General features: G+C 49.9%; 1 protein-coding gene across 3 annotated transcripts in view; it reads left to right on the top strand.

Annotated features, from left to right (window-relative positions):
* The window catches only part of ARMH3 (armadillo like helical domain containing 3), a 184,780-nt gene that overhangs the window by 70,964 nt on the left and 97,594 nt on the right, over positions 1–16,222 (top strand). For all 3 annotated transcript variants that reach the window (XM_084633976.1, XM_084633977.1, XM_084633978.1), the window contains one exon: positions 612–700. In XM_084633976.1, the coding sequence (XP_084490102.1) occupies positions 612–700 (89 nt within the window). The remainder of the gene's footprint in view (positions 1–611; positions 701–16,222) is intronic.

Below are 16,222 nucleotides of genomic sequence, written 5' to 3'. Positions count from 1 at the left end.
GGCTGTAAACTCAGTGCTGTCTCCTGGACGCCCCAGGATTTTTGCTTGTGGACCTTGCAAGGACCTGTGTGTGCTTGTGATGCTGTCATGCGTGTGGAGCTGGTAAGGTCTGTTGCACCTGTAACTGATTCCAGATTCAAGGAAGTTGCAAGCTCACTGAACTCATCTGGCAAAGCATGTCAGTTCTGCGAGCCACATAGCTCCTTTTCATGGACCTTCTAGGCTCCTCATGCCAGGGCAGTGAATCTTCTAAACTCCCCGTGAGGAAGACTGTCCAAATGTGAGAAACCAGTGACCCAAGAGAGCCCTGGGGTATTGTTCTGTAAGTGTTTCTGTAGCACATTCAGTCACTAGGAGCGTGAATGCTGCCATGCGAGGTGCTCTCTCCAGTCTTGTCCTGGTGGCCCTGCTTCCCTTCAGGCAGCAGGCCTGAGACAGTGAGTCAAGCCCTCCTAGCTAGGGGCTTGGTTCAACTTGCCTTTCTCCCCATCCTGCCATCCGCTGTCTATTCCCTTCCTAGAAGTCTAAAGGTCTGCTGTGTAAGAGTTTAAAATGGCCACGGCAGTGTCTCGGTGGTGAGTGATAATCTTGCTGTCCTCTCTCTGTTCTAGGCGGTGCATTCAGATCGTGCACAAGCTGCTGTGCTATCAGAAGAAATGCAGAGTGAGGCTTCATTATACCTGGCGGGAGCTCTGGTCAGGTACCTCGAACCATTTACATTCACCTGTCTTTGTACATGCTCCAGGAGCTGCTCCTCCCTTGCTAAGAGCGCTCTTTCCTTGGTGAACTTTTTAAACCACAGCTACAGCTTTTGTCAAAACTGCTCGATTTTCTTTTAAAAATCACTGCATGGTAATTAGATCCCTTTCAAAACTCCTCCTCCTCCTCCTCTTCGCCTCCTCTGTATCTGTCTTGGATTCTTCTTGGATCCTTATAATAGTAGCTAATCTGCCTTCTTCTATGGCCCTGATTACCACAGTATCCAAGTGCCTCATGTTTTTTTATATCAGTCCTCAGATCCCCACTCACCTGATGGGAGCAGCATTCCTTACTGGAGGCTATTTCTCCCTCCAACAGCTGGGAATAGCGGGGTGGCTGCGGTGCAGGAGAAGCTGGGTTTGTTGCAGCAGGTGGGCTACAGAGAGGCTTGTGTGAGGAGCTGCGCAATCTCTTGACCTCAAATATAACCGGGAAGGCGGAGATGCTTCTAAACTCTGGCCCTTGTGTTGTTCACTGTGGGGGCACTTTGTGCCACTCCCCCCACTGAGCGAGAAAAAGTCTTTTAGGGGGTTGTTTTTGTTTCCCATTAAAGGGATTCGGTGAACATTACCGTGGACACAGCACTGTATGCTTTTATCGGGTGGTGCAATCTTTGTATTCACCCTAACAGCCCTAATCCATCGCTCATTTCCAGGCTTCTCTTCCAGTCCTGCAAGCAGGAGAAGCAGCTGAGCTGTGAGGGTGCAATTACTCCCCTAGCCTTTGTGGGTTAAAAGAGAGGTTTCTGCGAATTGAAGGGGACCTGATCCCCTGTGTCCTGCTCTGGGAGTTGTGGTTCAGGTCTAGGATTGATGGCTTGGCTGGATTCATGCAGTTCTTGCCAGGAACTTGGCTAGAGGATGGCTGTTGAAAAGATGTGCTGGGGGGTTTCTGAAGTGGTTCTCAGTTTGCAGTCGAGTACTTTCCTTTGGTCGCTGTGCCCAGCTGAGTGCAGGGATATGGAAATGCACCAACAATCGGACTTTGTTTCAGTTATTTCATTTGGCCGTTTGTGACATGTGACCCATCCTGCCTTTCTCGGTTTATTCCTGTAGGGGGTGAAGTGGGTGCCCTTAATTAATTAGTGAGTTCTTTCCAGTTGCTTTCTTCAGAACCCAGCCCCCAGAGGACAGGTTGTGTGGCAATTAAATCCATGCCAATAGAAACGGTATCCGGCAGTGAGTGTGCTGTAGTTGCAGGATGGAACTCAGAGCTGTACCCCACAGCTCCCGGTTAGCTCATTTCTGCATGGCCAGGGCAGGACTGTTCCCTACAATACGTTGATCGGGGCTTTATCGAGTCTGCTTCTGCAAGTGCCAAGCGATAACCTTTCCACAACGTCCCTTAAGAGACTAGTCCACAGTTTAATGATCTCACTATGAGGAATCATTATAAACCTAAACTTTCCTTTCTAAAAATTTCGTCCCTCTCCTACTGCACTCTGAGACTCAGGACTCAGGGCATGTCTACACTACAAAGTTGAGGTGACTTAAGTTACGCTAATGTACAGCCACTGCAGTAATTAAATCAGTTGTGTGTGTCCACACTAGTTTCTGTTGGCAGTGCATGTCCTCACCAGGAGCTCTTTCACCAACTGTCAGTGTAGGGCGCTGTGGGGCACTGACAGCCGGAGCCCTGCCAGGCGGGGCTGACAGTGGGAACAGTCAGTGCAGCGTCTACATGACACTGCATCGACCCAACTACAGCGACCTAAGCGCTACACCTGTCAAGTGGGCGGAGTTACGCTGGTGTAGTGGGTGACTTACACTGGTGAGCGCAACGTTGTCGCGTAGATGCTTACAGAATTAGGTTGATGTAAACTGTCTTACCTCGACCTAACTGTGGGGTAGACCGGGCCTCTATATACAGGGCCAGTTTTGTTAGCTCTCACTAATTAGCTACTGTTGATACAAGGCTTAGGAAAAGTGAAGTGCTTTAGAAGTGTGAAGAGCTGCTTCTGCTCTGAAAGGAAAGCAGGGAAGAGTAAAATGCTCAGGAATGGTCAAGTGTGGGTGTGCAGACGTACCCTGCACACTTCAAGAGCTCAATGGTTTTGGTGAGATTCTGCATGCTCAGTGAAATCCTCTTAGGAAGAAATATAATGCAGCAAGGATTGTGCTGTTGTTTTTCCTGCAGGGAAATGCCACTCGTCAGCAGCTGCTTCACTAATTCACACAAGCCCGGGGAAACCTGGAATTAAAAGACACCGCACCTGGAACAGGTGTGATTTTCCTGAATGATGTCTAGGGCAGGCTGATTTCCGAAAGGCTGGCTCTCCCTGGGGACAAGTTGGGTGGTTCAAGTAATATTCCTTCACCAGGGAGCTGTTTGATTTCCCATGGTGCTCCTGCCACTGGCATGAGTGGATGGGGATGTTCTGCCCTCGGTCTGTTGGCCAGCTGATGCCCTATTGGGTTACAGAAATCTTTGCACCCTGCTCTGCCCTTTCTGAGCCCCCAGCTGGCATGCTCCCCATCTGCTTCCTGCGCCAGACCACAGACACGGTGCCGATGGCTGTAGTGCCACCAGGGGTCTGCAGAAGGGAGCTCCAGGTCTGCAAACCTTTAGAGCTGTGGAGCGCCAAAGCGACGTCAGCCTGAAGCTCGAGAGGTGCCTAACAGAGAGCCCTAGAGGCCTGCCTCAGTCCCTTCCTCATGTAGGAGGTGCACGGACTGAGGCCAGGGCTCTGCGGTGAGCCCTGTGGCGTAGCAGTAGCGAGCACCCGGGCAGAGATATGGGGTGGCGGACAAATGGGAAGGCTTGTGAGGAGCGACTGATGGGCAGGGAGGGAGTTGTGCATGGCACATCGGAGGAGGAAGGCTGCTCTAGGCATAGAACTGAGTGGGAGAGGGAGACAAAGGGAGCGTGGTGCGGAGAGGAGGCAGCAGAGAGTAGGGCGTAGGGGAATTGTAGGTGATGACAGCAGAATTGTGCAGACCCGTCTCTTCTCTTCCGGAGTCTAGTGTTGGCAGGTCTCTAAATAAGGCAAACAGCTTGTGTCCCTTCTACTGGAGAGAAGTGCTACCTCGGTGTTAAACGTTGTCTGCGCATAGGAGGCCAGCAGCAGCGCTGCCTCCGAAAGCTTCTGCAATCTCCTGCGGGGACTTGAGCTTTGGGCGAGATCTTTCAGTGAGACGCAGAGGAGTCAGGAATGCTGCGGAAGGAAACACAGCCACAAATACAACCCAACCCTCTTGTGTATGATGCTGCCGTCAATCAGTGTGTGGACCCCCGGTTGGACACCCTGCTCCTGGGCATGTGTTTGTGCTCACATGCTGTCACTTAGGGGCTTTTCCCTTTTCATGGTCATGTGAGTTTGTGGGAGAAAGGCAGCTAAGGGCTGGACCAGAGACCAATCGGATTTATTCTTTTACCCCAACCAGTTGTATTTTGAAATAAATCCATAGCACAGGATGTGCTTCGTAGGTATTAATCCTCCATGGCCAGGAGCATGGTATCTGTCCCTACCTAGGTGGGCTCAGATGCCCACACCGATTGGCTGGCTGGTGAAGCATGAGGGAAGAGTCCGAGTGCCTTACCATGAGAAGTGTGGGTGTGAAGCTGTCCGAGGAGCTGACCCCCTTGCAGTTTTCTTGCTTTTTAAAAATATTTCTAGTTGTATTTTGTAACTGTCAGCCAAGTCCTGAACAGAGTGACTCCTTCTGTGTCCACCAGAATCCTCTGCTCAGAGTATCCAGCTTATATTCAAGACCTTGAACAAAAGAAACTGGATAACATAGGGGTCACAGTGACAGGGGAGCTGCGCATTGGGTCCCTGTGAGTGAGTCCCTCCTGCTTGCAGCCGTCTGGTGACAGATTGTGCCTCCTTCACCCTCGTCCAACCACATGGTCCCAGCACTCTTCAATTGGATCTCTGGCCTTGCACCCCCGTTTACCGGCTGTGGTAAATGACAGGCCCTGCTGGGTTGGGCACCTGAATGCCCTTTACCTGCGGGAGCCTGTGACCAGCAATTGATTAAAGTGACTCAAAAACGCTTCTTTGAAGCAAAGTATTTATTCCCCCAAAGGTCCACAGCCAGCAGACCAAAGAGATAAAACAATAAAAGGCCTGTATGCCAGGTCCTACCAAACCTGTATCTTTTCCCTGCAAGGCTTGGGTAAGTTCCACTCAGCCTAGACCCCTACTCCTGGCCTGGGAGAGACAGACAGCCCCTGTCGTGTTCTCCCAGCTTCTCGGCCAGAGACTCATCTCCAGCCACTGCTGCCCCCTTGTCCCCCTCCTCTCTAGGCTGGGTCTTTCATGGTTTGGTGCCCCTTTGATCCTAGGCCTCGGAAAACTGAACCTGCTAGCCTGGTGGGAGCCAGGCAGGTGGGCACTTCCCAATTAACAGCTCCCCACATGTTCCCGGAAGGACCCTGGGTCTTCCCTCTGGTCTTAGCTCTGTCATCATTTCGTTTCCTGTTTGTTTCTCCCCAGCCGCCTCCCCTGATTTAGTTCCATGCAGTCTGCAAGGATCATATCAAACAAGTACGGTGAGGTGCAGATGATACTCATAAAAACACAGATATGTCCCTCGGTCTCCACAATAGGGTTTGAACCCCGCTTTCTGGTTTGAGCACAGAGGTCTCCCTTGACGCAACGTGCAGCTTTCTGATTTCTCTTTCTCCCACTGTTGGCTGTGTGCATAATGATCTGTTTTAATACTTAATGACCACCTACCCTCGTGGGCTTACGCTGTAGAGCTGTGCATTGCTGTTACAAGTTGCACGGGGGAGTCAGGGTTTGTGTTGCTTTGTCAGGAATTTAACTGAAACAGTTGTTGTGGAGCTTCTCTGTTGCCACAGCCAATTAAACACCAGCTATGCCACAAAAAGGAAAGGCCAAGCCTCCGAGTGTGGTAATCCCCTCTTTGCTGTGTTTGCTGTTCCGCCCCTTGCTATTGCTCAGAAGAACTGATGTCACCTCCTGATACCGTTCACACTGTCCCCTTGTATTTATCATTCCAGTACAGTCTTTAATTACATGATCAACCTAAACAAACTAGGTAAATGCAACCTAGATGGAACTACTATAAGGTGGGTGCAGAACTGGTTGGAAAACCGTTCCCAGAGAGTAGTTATCAGTGGTTCACAGTGATGCTGGAAGGGCATAACGAGTGGGGTCCCACAGGGCTTGGTTCTGGGTCCGGTTCTGTTCAATATCTTCATCAATTATTTAGATAATGTCATAGAGAGTACACTTATAAAGTTGGCGGATAATACCAAGATGGGAGGGGTTGCAAATGCTTTGGAGGCTAAGATTAAAATTCAAAATGGTCTGGACAAACTGGAGGAATGGTCTGAAGTAAACAGGATGAAATTCAATAAGGACAAATGCAAAGTACTCTACCTAGGAAGGAACAATCAGTTGCACCCATACAAAATGGGAAATGACTGCCTAGGAAGGAGTACTGTGAAGGGATTGGGGGTCATAGTGGATCACAAGCTAAATATGAATCAACAGTGTAACGCTGTTGCGCAAAAAAAAAAAAAAAAAAAGCGAACGTCACTCTGGGCTGTCTTAGCAGGAGTGTTGTAAGCAAGACACGATAAGTAATTCTTCCGCTCTATTCTGCGGTGCTATGGCCTCAGCTGGAGTCTTGTGTCCAGTTCTAGGCACCACATGTCAGGAAAGATGTGGACACATTGGAGAGAGTCCAGAGAAGAGCAACACAAATGATGGAAGGTCTAGAAAACATGACCTGTGAGGGAAGATTGAAAAAATTGGGTTTGTTTAGTCTGGAGAAGAGAAGACTGAGAGGGGACATGAGAACAGTTTTCAAGAACATAAAAGGTTGTTACAAGGAGGAGGGAGAAAAATTGTTGTTCTTAACCTCTGAGAACAGGACAAGAAGCAACGGGCTTAAATTGAAGCAAAGGCGGTTTAGGTTGGACATTAGGCAAAACTTCCTAACTGTCAGGGTGGTTAAGCACAGGGTGGAATCTCCATCATTGGAGATTTTTAAGAGCAGGCTAGACAAACACCTCTCAGGGATCGTTTAGATAATACTTAGTCCTGCCATGGGTGCAGGGGACTGGACTAGACGACCTCTTGAGGTCCCTTCCAGTCCTAGGATTCTATGATCACATCCTATTTCTCCTACACACAATACGCAGTGTGCTCCACAACCATGTAGTGTGTTTCTGGTATATAAGTGGCGGTTACTGTCTTTGATGGACACAATAGCTGAGGGTGCTACATGTGTGTGTTGTAGGTCCTAGAAAAAATGGTATGGTGTGTGGTATTGGAAAGAGCAAATGTGTTCATGTAATTAACGTCTTTGTTGTGTGTGCACACAAGGGGGCAGAGTTAAGGGTGCTTTGGTGTTTTCTGACTATTGTGTCTTCACATTCTCTTAATGTAGTCGTGTAATAGAACTGTTATGAACCTTTTAAAGTCAGTAAATTATTGGCTTTCTGTTTGAGACCAAGATTGGACTGTGGTCACTCTGGAAGCTTCTTCCGTTCCCTGAGGAAAAGCCTTGTTTGCTTCTGCAAAAGTTTATGTAGCATCGTAGGTGACGCAGCTGGAAATCTGTCTTGGGTCATAAGCTATGATGAATGTGATGGCATCCACCTATTCCTTGGCAGACCTTTTTTACCAGGGTTCAAAACAGCTGCACTATTTGGCACGTCTGGTAATCAGTACTTGGGAAGGACTAGGGGTTACTGAAGGTCAAGATTGAGGTTCATTGACAGAGCAGCTGGACGAATTCTGGTCAGATCCATCCAGTTCCCTGATGTGATGAATATTAAATTCTGCTCCCGGCTCTGTGAAAATAAGATAAGACGTTGACTTAGCTGGTCATGAGGGAGGGGTCTGTGCATGTTAATTTCATTGGACACTTTTCTAATTAGTTAATGTCTGTGCAGCACTTTGGAGATGGCAGTCGCTATGGATGTGCTGCTTGATATTGTTTTGCACGTATGAGCTATTCTGAAAGAGTGGTGACTCATTTAAGTCTTTATATAAAAGACCTCATTCCTTCCAACTCCTCCCACCTCAAAATTAGTAATGCTTGAGCAATTCCCCCAGAACTTGAAGATATGGATAACTTCTTCAGAGTTGCTATGGTTTGTTTTAAAGGAAAACCACATTTATAGGAATATGAGAGAGATTCTAATGTCTACACATAATTGCAAGAATAAGTCATTTTATGAGAAATCTTAAATGTAATAAAAATGATGAATCAGCTATTTAGTAGGGCAATTGATTGCAAAGTAGGATTAAAATGATCTTTGCCATTAGAAAGCATTGACTCAGTTTCTAAATTATTGTAAGGGAAGTGCTGTAAGTTCTTAACTTTTATTTTGCTTAATTGAAACAGTTGCTGAACCCACTGTAAAACGAAAACACGTGAAATGCACAGCACCTTCTACAATGCTGGACTCTGTCTTTCAGGACTTTTATTCTAAAAGCAAAGCAGATTCTTTCTATGCTACTAAAAAGACTTGGTTTCTATTCCTTATGTTGAGTTACTCTGTGACCTTGGGCATGTCACTTAAGCTTTCTTGTCCTCAGTTTTCCTATCTGTAAAAGGAGGATAATTCCTGCATTTGGCAAGAGCTTTGGGTTCCCTGGATAAGTGCTATCGAAGTGCAAAGTTTGCTGGTGGAAAATATTAAAATGGCAGCCCTACTGACTGAGCAGAGACAAGGAAACAGTGAAAGTTATTTTAAAAACGGCTTCTAATATATGTAATACACAATCTCACTGGATCAGTACATATTTCAGGTTGCATTATTAATCATTGGAGTTTTGCTTTGGTAACTGGGGGGCTTAGGTATTGACCACCAATAGCAATTGTCACTGATGATATTTCTTGTACTCCAGTGGTGGATCAAGACTGATTCAGTTCATTGATTCGTGTTGCTGGGCAGTTTTTGAACCAGTTGTTTCCAGACACTCCTCCACCCCAATCCTGCTGTCACAGGCTGCAGCAGCTGTCTAGCCTGGGAAGCTTGCCCTTCTGCAAAACTGGGGGAGAGTGGAGTAACAACTGTCTCAGTGAATCAGCTAGGCTAGGGGGAGATACACTGCATGCAGCTGCCAGCAGGAGCATGACTGAAGAGCCAATTGGTCAAATGGTAAATGGCTTGGAAAGAGGAAGTAAAGGCCTAAAATTTGACCTCCCTTCAAGCTGATAAAACTTTATTGTGACCAATGTTCTCTGGCTTTTGAGTGCCCACTTACTCATTCTGAAATACACGCAGGGCCGGAGGCCTGGCAGAACCGGGTGTAAGCGCCGCTTGCTGGCTCCGGAGGAGCAGAGAGTTATGTAGAAAGCATCAGTCAGCATAGCTGTCCCATTCCAGCTGACACAGTGATGATGGTGGCTGCGCTGGTTTCTGTGCCAGGAGGAGTTGAGGGATATAGAGGCAGGGAAGGAAATGCTTCCAAGCTTTAGAGATTGTTGCAAGGGGGAAGAAGAGGCCACTTGGACTTAGCCTTCCAGTGGAAATAGTAAATGATCTCTTGTTCAGCCTGCCTTTTTCTGCTGCAGCTATGGATGGGCAGGAGGAACGAGAGCTTGTGCATTTGAGTGAAGTTAAACCCGTGACTGATATAGAGGAAAAAGTCTGTTCAGCTCCCTTGTGCTCAGTAGTAATACTCCAAATGCATCACTGGGAACGAAAAGTAAATTACATAAGATTTGACCTTTCAAATACCTAGCTGCAAAACTGGACAAACTCTGCATTGCTGCTTTCCAAGCCCCTTCAGCTTCTTGTGGACTTCAGAAGCCTGGAGAGCTGGGGCTGGATTCTAGCAGTCTCATAGTGTGAGCTCTTCCCTTACTCTGTTCTGTCTAGGTTCTTATATGGCACTCATTACCATAGCATTTGAGTGCCTTTCAGACGTGCATTCATTCACGTGACTACACATCTGGTGTTTGTTCTCTCAGCCGCTCCCCAGGGGGAGAATATGCAGTGGAGTGGTTTGTTTTGGTAGGTGTGTTTTTTTTTTTTTTTTTAAATATGCGTGTTTCTTTGGGTTTATGTTAAAGAAGGCAGGTCAAAGAAACATGGACCTTGGAGTGGAAGGTGGTGAGGTTTGTGATAGTCCTTAGTTCTGGAGGCAGTTCATGTCACAGGCTTGGCCTGGCCCCTGAGAAGGTTCTGTCTTCTTCACAGATGAACTTCACCCTTACTGTAGAGAGTTGCATTGTGGCAGCAGAGTGTAGCTGCTGGCCATGGTCTTCATCCTGGAGTTTCAGGCTCTTTTAGATTCCTTGGTCCCAGGCCAGGGAGCAGCTTGAAGATAAGCACCGAGACCTTGAACTTAATTAAAAATTCTATAGGAGGCCAGTGTGGAGAGTCGAGGTCAGGTCTGATGTACTCGTGGTAGCCTGGGTTGCTGAGGAGACTCCCTGCAGTGTTCAAACTATGGAGTGAACAGACCAACTGTGGCAGTGTACTTGTAACCAAAGGAGACTGTACCATGGCTGAAAACTCTTCAAAAAGCTTTCCTCTGCCCACCAGCATCACCTCTCTTTTGCTTGGGTTCAGCTTCAGCCAGCTGTTTTCCCTCTGTGAGCTGATCTCATCCAAGCACCGGGTCCTTGGGGTTGCATGTGGTGAAGGGTAGATCGAGTTGTGTGTCATGGGCATGCTGCCGGCACTTGGTCTGACTAGTTCTTCTAGTGCAGAGGTTCCCAGATTCTTTGCTGGCATGATGCCATTTAAATGAAGTCTTTGCGCCAGGACCCCAGGCAGCATGGAGGTGCCATTTTGAAGAACAAAATGGCATCCTCTGCACAGTAGGGATCGCCATGACCCCAACCCCCAGTTTGGAAACCATCAGTCTAGAGGCTGCACTTCTGCCTAGTTCCACTTCTTCCCTCAGCGCGTCCTCTTCCTTTCTCCCATGTCCGTTCTGTCTGAGTCCATTGCAGATGTTGCTTACAGCTCCTGGCCATGACTGTGCCCCCCCACCGGAGGCTCTTGCAGGGGGCCTGGTTGGCTCAAGAACGAGTCTGTGCTGTCACATTGAGCTCACCCTGCTCTGGAGGGTTGGCCAGGGTGGAAATAGCTTGGCCCCGCCTCATGTACTGCCTGCACTTGTTATGGATGAGATCAGTTTTATTGACTTACAAAAAGTTTTGGGTTCGCCTGACCTTGGGACAAAGTTAGAAAATTCAATTTGTCTTAACTGCCGGGATATCGAAGAGCAGTTCAAACGAGCTCCAGTCCACTGCTTTGGCATCCGTGCCAGCTGGTAACGCTCCCATTACTTCCCCCACCTCCATGGGTGGCTGGGACCTGGTGTGGGGCAGCAGGGGACAGGTACGTGGGTTGTGTAGAGAAGAAATTACTGGGGCAGTTTTACATCAGGCAGCCTGGTTCTTGGAGCTGCTGCTGTCTCCTCACACCAGCCCACTGCTGGCTCTGGCAAGCTGCTGCAATTGTTTCTCAGCCCGGTGACTCTTTGGATGCAAATATCTGGTATCCCGGGGAGCTGAGGGGAACAGGAGCAGGTGAAGGAGAGCCTGCCAATACAGACTGTCCATACCCCTGAGAGAGGCACCAGCTGAGCACTAAAACCTGACAGTAGTTATGGAATTCGGCGCTGAATGAAGTCAGCCGCGTAAAATGGAGAAGCAGCATCTAGCTGTTAGAGGAGTAACCACATCCAGCCTTTAAAAAGGCTCAGGCTTCTTTCTGTGGCTGTAAAACCACAGCAGGGGAGAAGGAGCCACTGGGAAGAGAAAGGGCAGGAGAACTGGCAATCAGTCCCCACCCTATCAGAGTGGGGAAGGGGTGCGAGATACGTTAAGCAGGGATGTGGGCAGACTCCTTATTGCTTTAGTTCCTCACCTGACGAGGGCAGTCGCTGATGTCTGGGCTGCCCTCTTGTCAGGAGCCGTGAGAAGGTTTCCTCTCCCCACACACGTGGGCACTCAGAGCCAGGGACGAGCCCGCTGATGCATTAAATGTATCGCTCTGTCGTCTGTGGGCTCCCCAGACCCCTCGCCCCCAGGGTCTCAGCTGATCGACAGTAAGTGGGCCGGCACCAGCACTACCCCTGGGTAATTGGTTACTGTGACGAAGTGGGACGGTTCTTAATGTTTCCTCTGAATAGTGTGGGGGTGCCTCAGTTTCCCCTAGGCAGTTCTTAAGTATCTAGGGGGTGGGATAAGGGTGTATGATCATTGCAGAGCCCTAGAGGGCAGGTGTGTGCAGGAGTCTGGACACAGAGAATGGCCGACACCCTGTTTCCTGGCAACGGATGGCCTGGTCCTTCCCCCCTGCAAGGTGAGAGCTAAAGGGTTGGAGAACAAAGGAATCAGGTGCCCTCCTGGTCAGGGAAAGGGACAAATACCAGAGGAGGAGGGGCTGGAGGGTGAGTCAGTTTGGGGCTGGCTGGGGACGTGGAGTGAAGGGCAGACGTGGTTGTCTGGCTCACTGCCCCCCAAAATGGGCCGAGCTGAGGGATCCTGTTCTCTGCACCTACAAGCTCTGTGTTAGACCATGTTCCTGTCGTCTAATAAACCTCTGTTTTCCCGGCTGGCTGAGAGTCACGTCTGACTGCGGAGTTGGGAGGCAGGACCCCCTGGCTTCCCCAGGACCCCGCCTGGGCGGACTCGCTGTGGGAAGCGCACGGAGGGGCAGAGGATGCTGAATGCTCTGAGGTCAGACCCAGGAAGGTGGAAGCCGTGTGAGCTGTGTGTCCTGAAGACAGGCTGCTCACAGAAAGGAGACTTCCCCAGAGTCCTGCCTGGCTTCATGGGCACTACCCCTGGGTAATTGGTTACCTGGTCCCTGGATGCTGGGCTAGACAGTGCCTTGGGCAACGTTGGTGCAGGAGTTTGTAATAGCGCTGCAGCGATTTCCAGGTCACGCTTCCAGTCCTAAGCCTGTCTCTTGAGAATGCTGCTGGCAGTTCTTTCCCTTCAGACCCTATTGTCGATACTCATCTCCCGAGGAGTGGTTTGATCACTGTTGTGCAGAGCTTCTGTGCACACTTAAAGTGACCAATTCCCCCACCCTCAGAACAAACTCGAGTACCTCAACAGACAGTTGTAGAGCCCTGTGGCTTCCCTGCCTTCAAGCCTTTCTTCAGGCATCACAATTACTGTGGTTGTGGATTTGTATTGTTCTGGGGTCTCCCTTCTTGTCCCCGTTTAGAAAGAGATCTTTAATGTATTGATCCTCACAACACCACTGTCAAGGTGGTAGGGAAGTGCTGTTTTCTTCTGGGATGCAGGGCTAGGAGACAGGACTCCTGGGTTCCATCCCTGGCTCTGTCTCTGACTGACTGTGTGACTTGGACAAGTCATGTCGCCCCTCTGTGCCTCAGTTTCCCCACCAGTGAAACAGAACTGGTAATACTCCCCTGCCTCACAAGGGGGCTGTGATGCTGAATTCATTATTATGAGGTCCTCAGATGGAAGATGCTAGAGGAAGACCATTTCATTTGTGAGTAATTAATCTTTCGTTCTCAGATACATGAGCCTGGGCCATTGCTCATGGTTTTGTTCCTGATCTGATTTCCTGGACACCAGCATGGGGAGGAGTTCTTCCCTTCAGCCAGGTGGCAGCCTTGCTGTACCAGCCCTGGCAGAATTGCCTTCCACTGCTTTCTCAAACGGCTGTGCATTGCCATCCAGCTGACTACGTCTGACCTGGGCTGGGAGCTAGGAACTGCCATCCCGGTGCAGCGGAGTGCTCTTTTCGGTGAGGTTCCCAGCCTCCAGCATGGGGTTACACCAGCCCCCTCGCCGCCTGTCGTACTAGTACTCTTACAATCTTTGTTGGCATCTTGGACCTTTTTCTTCACCGCCCCACCCTCTCCTGCTCTCTCAGCCAGCCAAATGCCCTGTTTCCACAAACACCTTCCCAATCCAGGGGCTTTGGCCCTCGCCCCCTCCTTGTTCAGATCCTCCAGCAACCTGCTGCTTCCACAATGTCTACAAAAAGTCAGTCATTAATGAGTAAATCGCCTCCTCTGGGCCGCGCAGCGTCCTGCCGTCTGTGTGTGTCTTTTAGATGGCAGCTGTCAGGGCGTTGCCTGGTGTTCGGGTACACTCAAGCAGCTGCTGCTCAGACTCCCCCCGACAGACGCCCACTCTCAGCTCTCCTGGGTTAAAAGAGGAAAATGCTTGAGGCCTGGGTGCTTGCTCCCCACCTGGGGAGATGGGGAGCTCAGAGTGAAGCAGGCCCAGGTTTGTCTGTCTGCTGCTGCTGGGTGTGGGAAGCTGATTCGCTCTCTGTCCGGTGTGAAGGTTACAACTTCCTCCTGCCTTGACTGTGCGTGCTGCTCCTTCACACCCATCCGTGCCCTCATTCACGCAGCATGCAGGCCCCTCGCGGTCTTCAGTGTAGTGATCCTCAAAACCCTGCTGGGAAGCAGGCAGGGCCGTGTGGTTAGCCCCAGGGTACAAATGAGGCACTGAAGCACAGGGAAGCAAAGTGACTTGGCCGTGGTGTCACGAGGAGTCTGTGGCAGACCAAGGAATTGAATCCAGGTCTTTCACGTCCAGCCCTGCTGCGCTGGGCCATCCGTTCTCTTCCTTACTGCCCATCTGGGACGCCGGGCGTTTTTCTCCGTGTCTGAGGGAGCAGGCTGGCTGTAGAGCGGTCACATGGAGTGACTGTACTGCTTTCCCGGGCTGTGTCTGCCTCCAGCCAGTGAGCACCCTGAGGAGCTACCTTGCCGGGTGCTTCCTGTGGGGCCAAGATGGGAGGAGAACACCCTGCGGGGGGGAGCTAGAAGCAGCGCCGCATCCTGCTTTCCTGGCTCTAGAAGAGGGCGTGAGAGCGGGAGACTGTTGGAGCTGTAGTCCATTGTGCAGGGAAATAGAGCTTCCTTTTCCATGCTGCCTGGCCGGGAGCCTCCAGGGACTCAGATGGAAGGTTTGAAGGGGTCAGTTGCTCTAAATGCACAATACTATATTGTATTTGGCGTTACAGAGCTAGTTGAGGGGAGCCATGTGGCTTCCTGCCCCACTTCATCTTTGGTGACCATTGGTGCACCATTCAGAAGACTAGACTTCTGAACTGGGAGCACAGCAGGGAGAGAAAAACTATGCCCCAGCTCCTCCCCATCCCCATGGTCTGTTTCCCAGGATTTGACAGCAGGGTCTCTCTTGGGACTGGTCCTTTTTTTTGCTCAGTTGTGCAATAGCCTGCCTGAGCCTGGAATGCTCTTGGCAGAGTTTGCGCTCCCATTGCAAAGGGCCAAAGACCTCTGCTGCCTTCCCGTTCTGAGCCCACACCCCGCACATCCGGCATCCAAATAGAACGGAAACGTTGTACTGATCCCAGATGCTCCTGGGCTGAGTTCGGTTCAGTTCAATACGAGACTCGCAGAGAAAAAAGGTCCATTTTATGCAGTGAAGGGAAGCAAAATCTGTTGGGGCAGGAGAGAAGGGGAGGGATGTCGGGCAGGAGGAATCCTGTGCTCTCCAGGAGCTGGAGTGAGAAGATCTGCACCCCAGAACCCCAGTAGCAGAAGGGCTGGTCTGTGCAAACAGCTCTGTGCTGTAGGAGCTGAAAGCTCCACCAATCTGCAGTAATTTCAGTTTAAGAAACCGGAAGGGCATCTCAAATGCCAGTGGTCCTATTTCCCATCCTCTGGCTGTAATGATTCCTGGGAGAATAAACTGCCTGAGAGCTGAGACCTGGAGACTGATGCCAATCACCTGTGCATCCCGTCACATGCCTCCTCCCTAAATAACCCTTTTATAAGGATCTGCTCCACCATCCTTTAGTTCCTGAAGTTCTCGGTGTACATGTGGGAGTTCAGGCTCTTTCTTTCTGTGGTTTGTTTAGGAAGCACTACCAGTGTGCTTGTCTCTGTACAAAATGGAGACCCAAGCCAAACATTTATTCAGATTAGGTAGGTTAAGGCTTACCCTGCTTTTGTTGCTAGAGCAGCTGTGGCAACCTCTCTGCTGGACCCAGGAGTCAGGCCCGGGAAAGATGGGCATGCAGTGTGAGGGGGAGAAGGAATCGCAGGAAAGAAGGAGAAGCTGGTTTTTAGGGAGAGTGAGAACCTAGGGAGTGGAGAACCTAGGTGGTTTGGTAAAAACATCCCCATTTTCCAGTTCATGCATGGAACAAACCTATGGCTTGTTGGCAGCTTTCCCGTAGCTGTTAACAAAATTGGAGCACAAGCTCTGGGTGATGTGACCATGCATAACCAGAAATCACAATTCTCTGAGCATCCATGACTGAGATATTGATCTGCTGCTCCACCAGGGGGCAAACATGCATAATTTATTGGCATGGTACCGGGCTGAGGGCAAGCTGTTTGTGTGCTGCGTGTAGAGAGCAATTCCCTCTAACGAGGAAGAGGTAATGCACTTCGTCTGGCATCAGGCTGCTCAGTTATTCAGAGCTTGGGGTTCCGCCATTGTACCTTCCCTCGCGGCTATTTTAGCTGCGGTGTCATCATTGAAGAGCACCGGATGTCCGCAGCTCTGTAAGTTTTGTTTGCGCTGGAAACACCATGAAATGTATC

The sequence above is a fragment of the Lepidochelys olivacea genome (assembly GCF_965140295.1).
Source record: "Lepidochelys olivacea isolate rLepOli2 genome assembly, chromosome: 7".
NCBI classification, from domain to species: domain Eukaryota; kingdom Metazoa; phylum Chordata; order Testudines; family Cheloniidae; genus Lepidochelys; species Lepidochelys olivacea.
The sequence above is the reverse complement of the archived record's forward strand: the minus strand, read 5'-3'. Positions and strand labels throughout refer to the sequence as shown.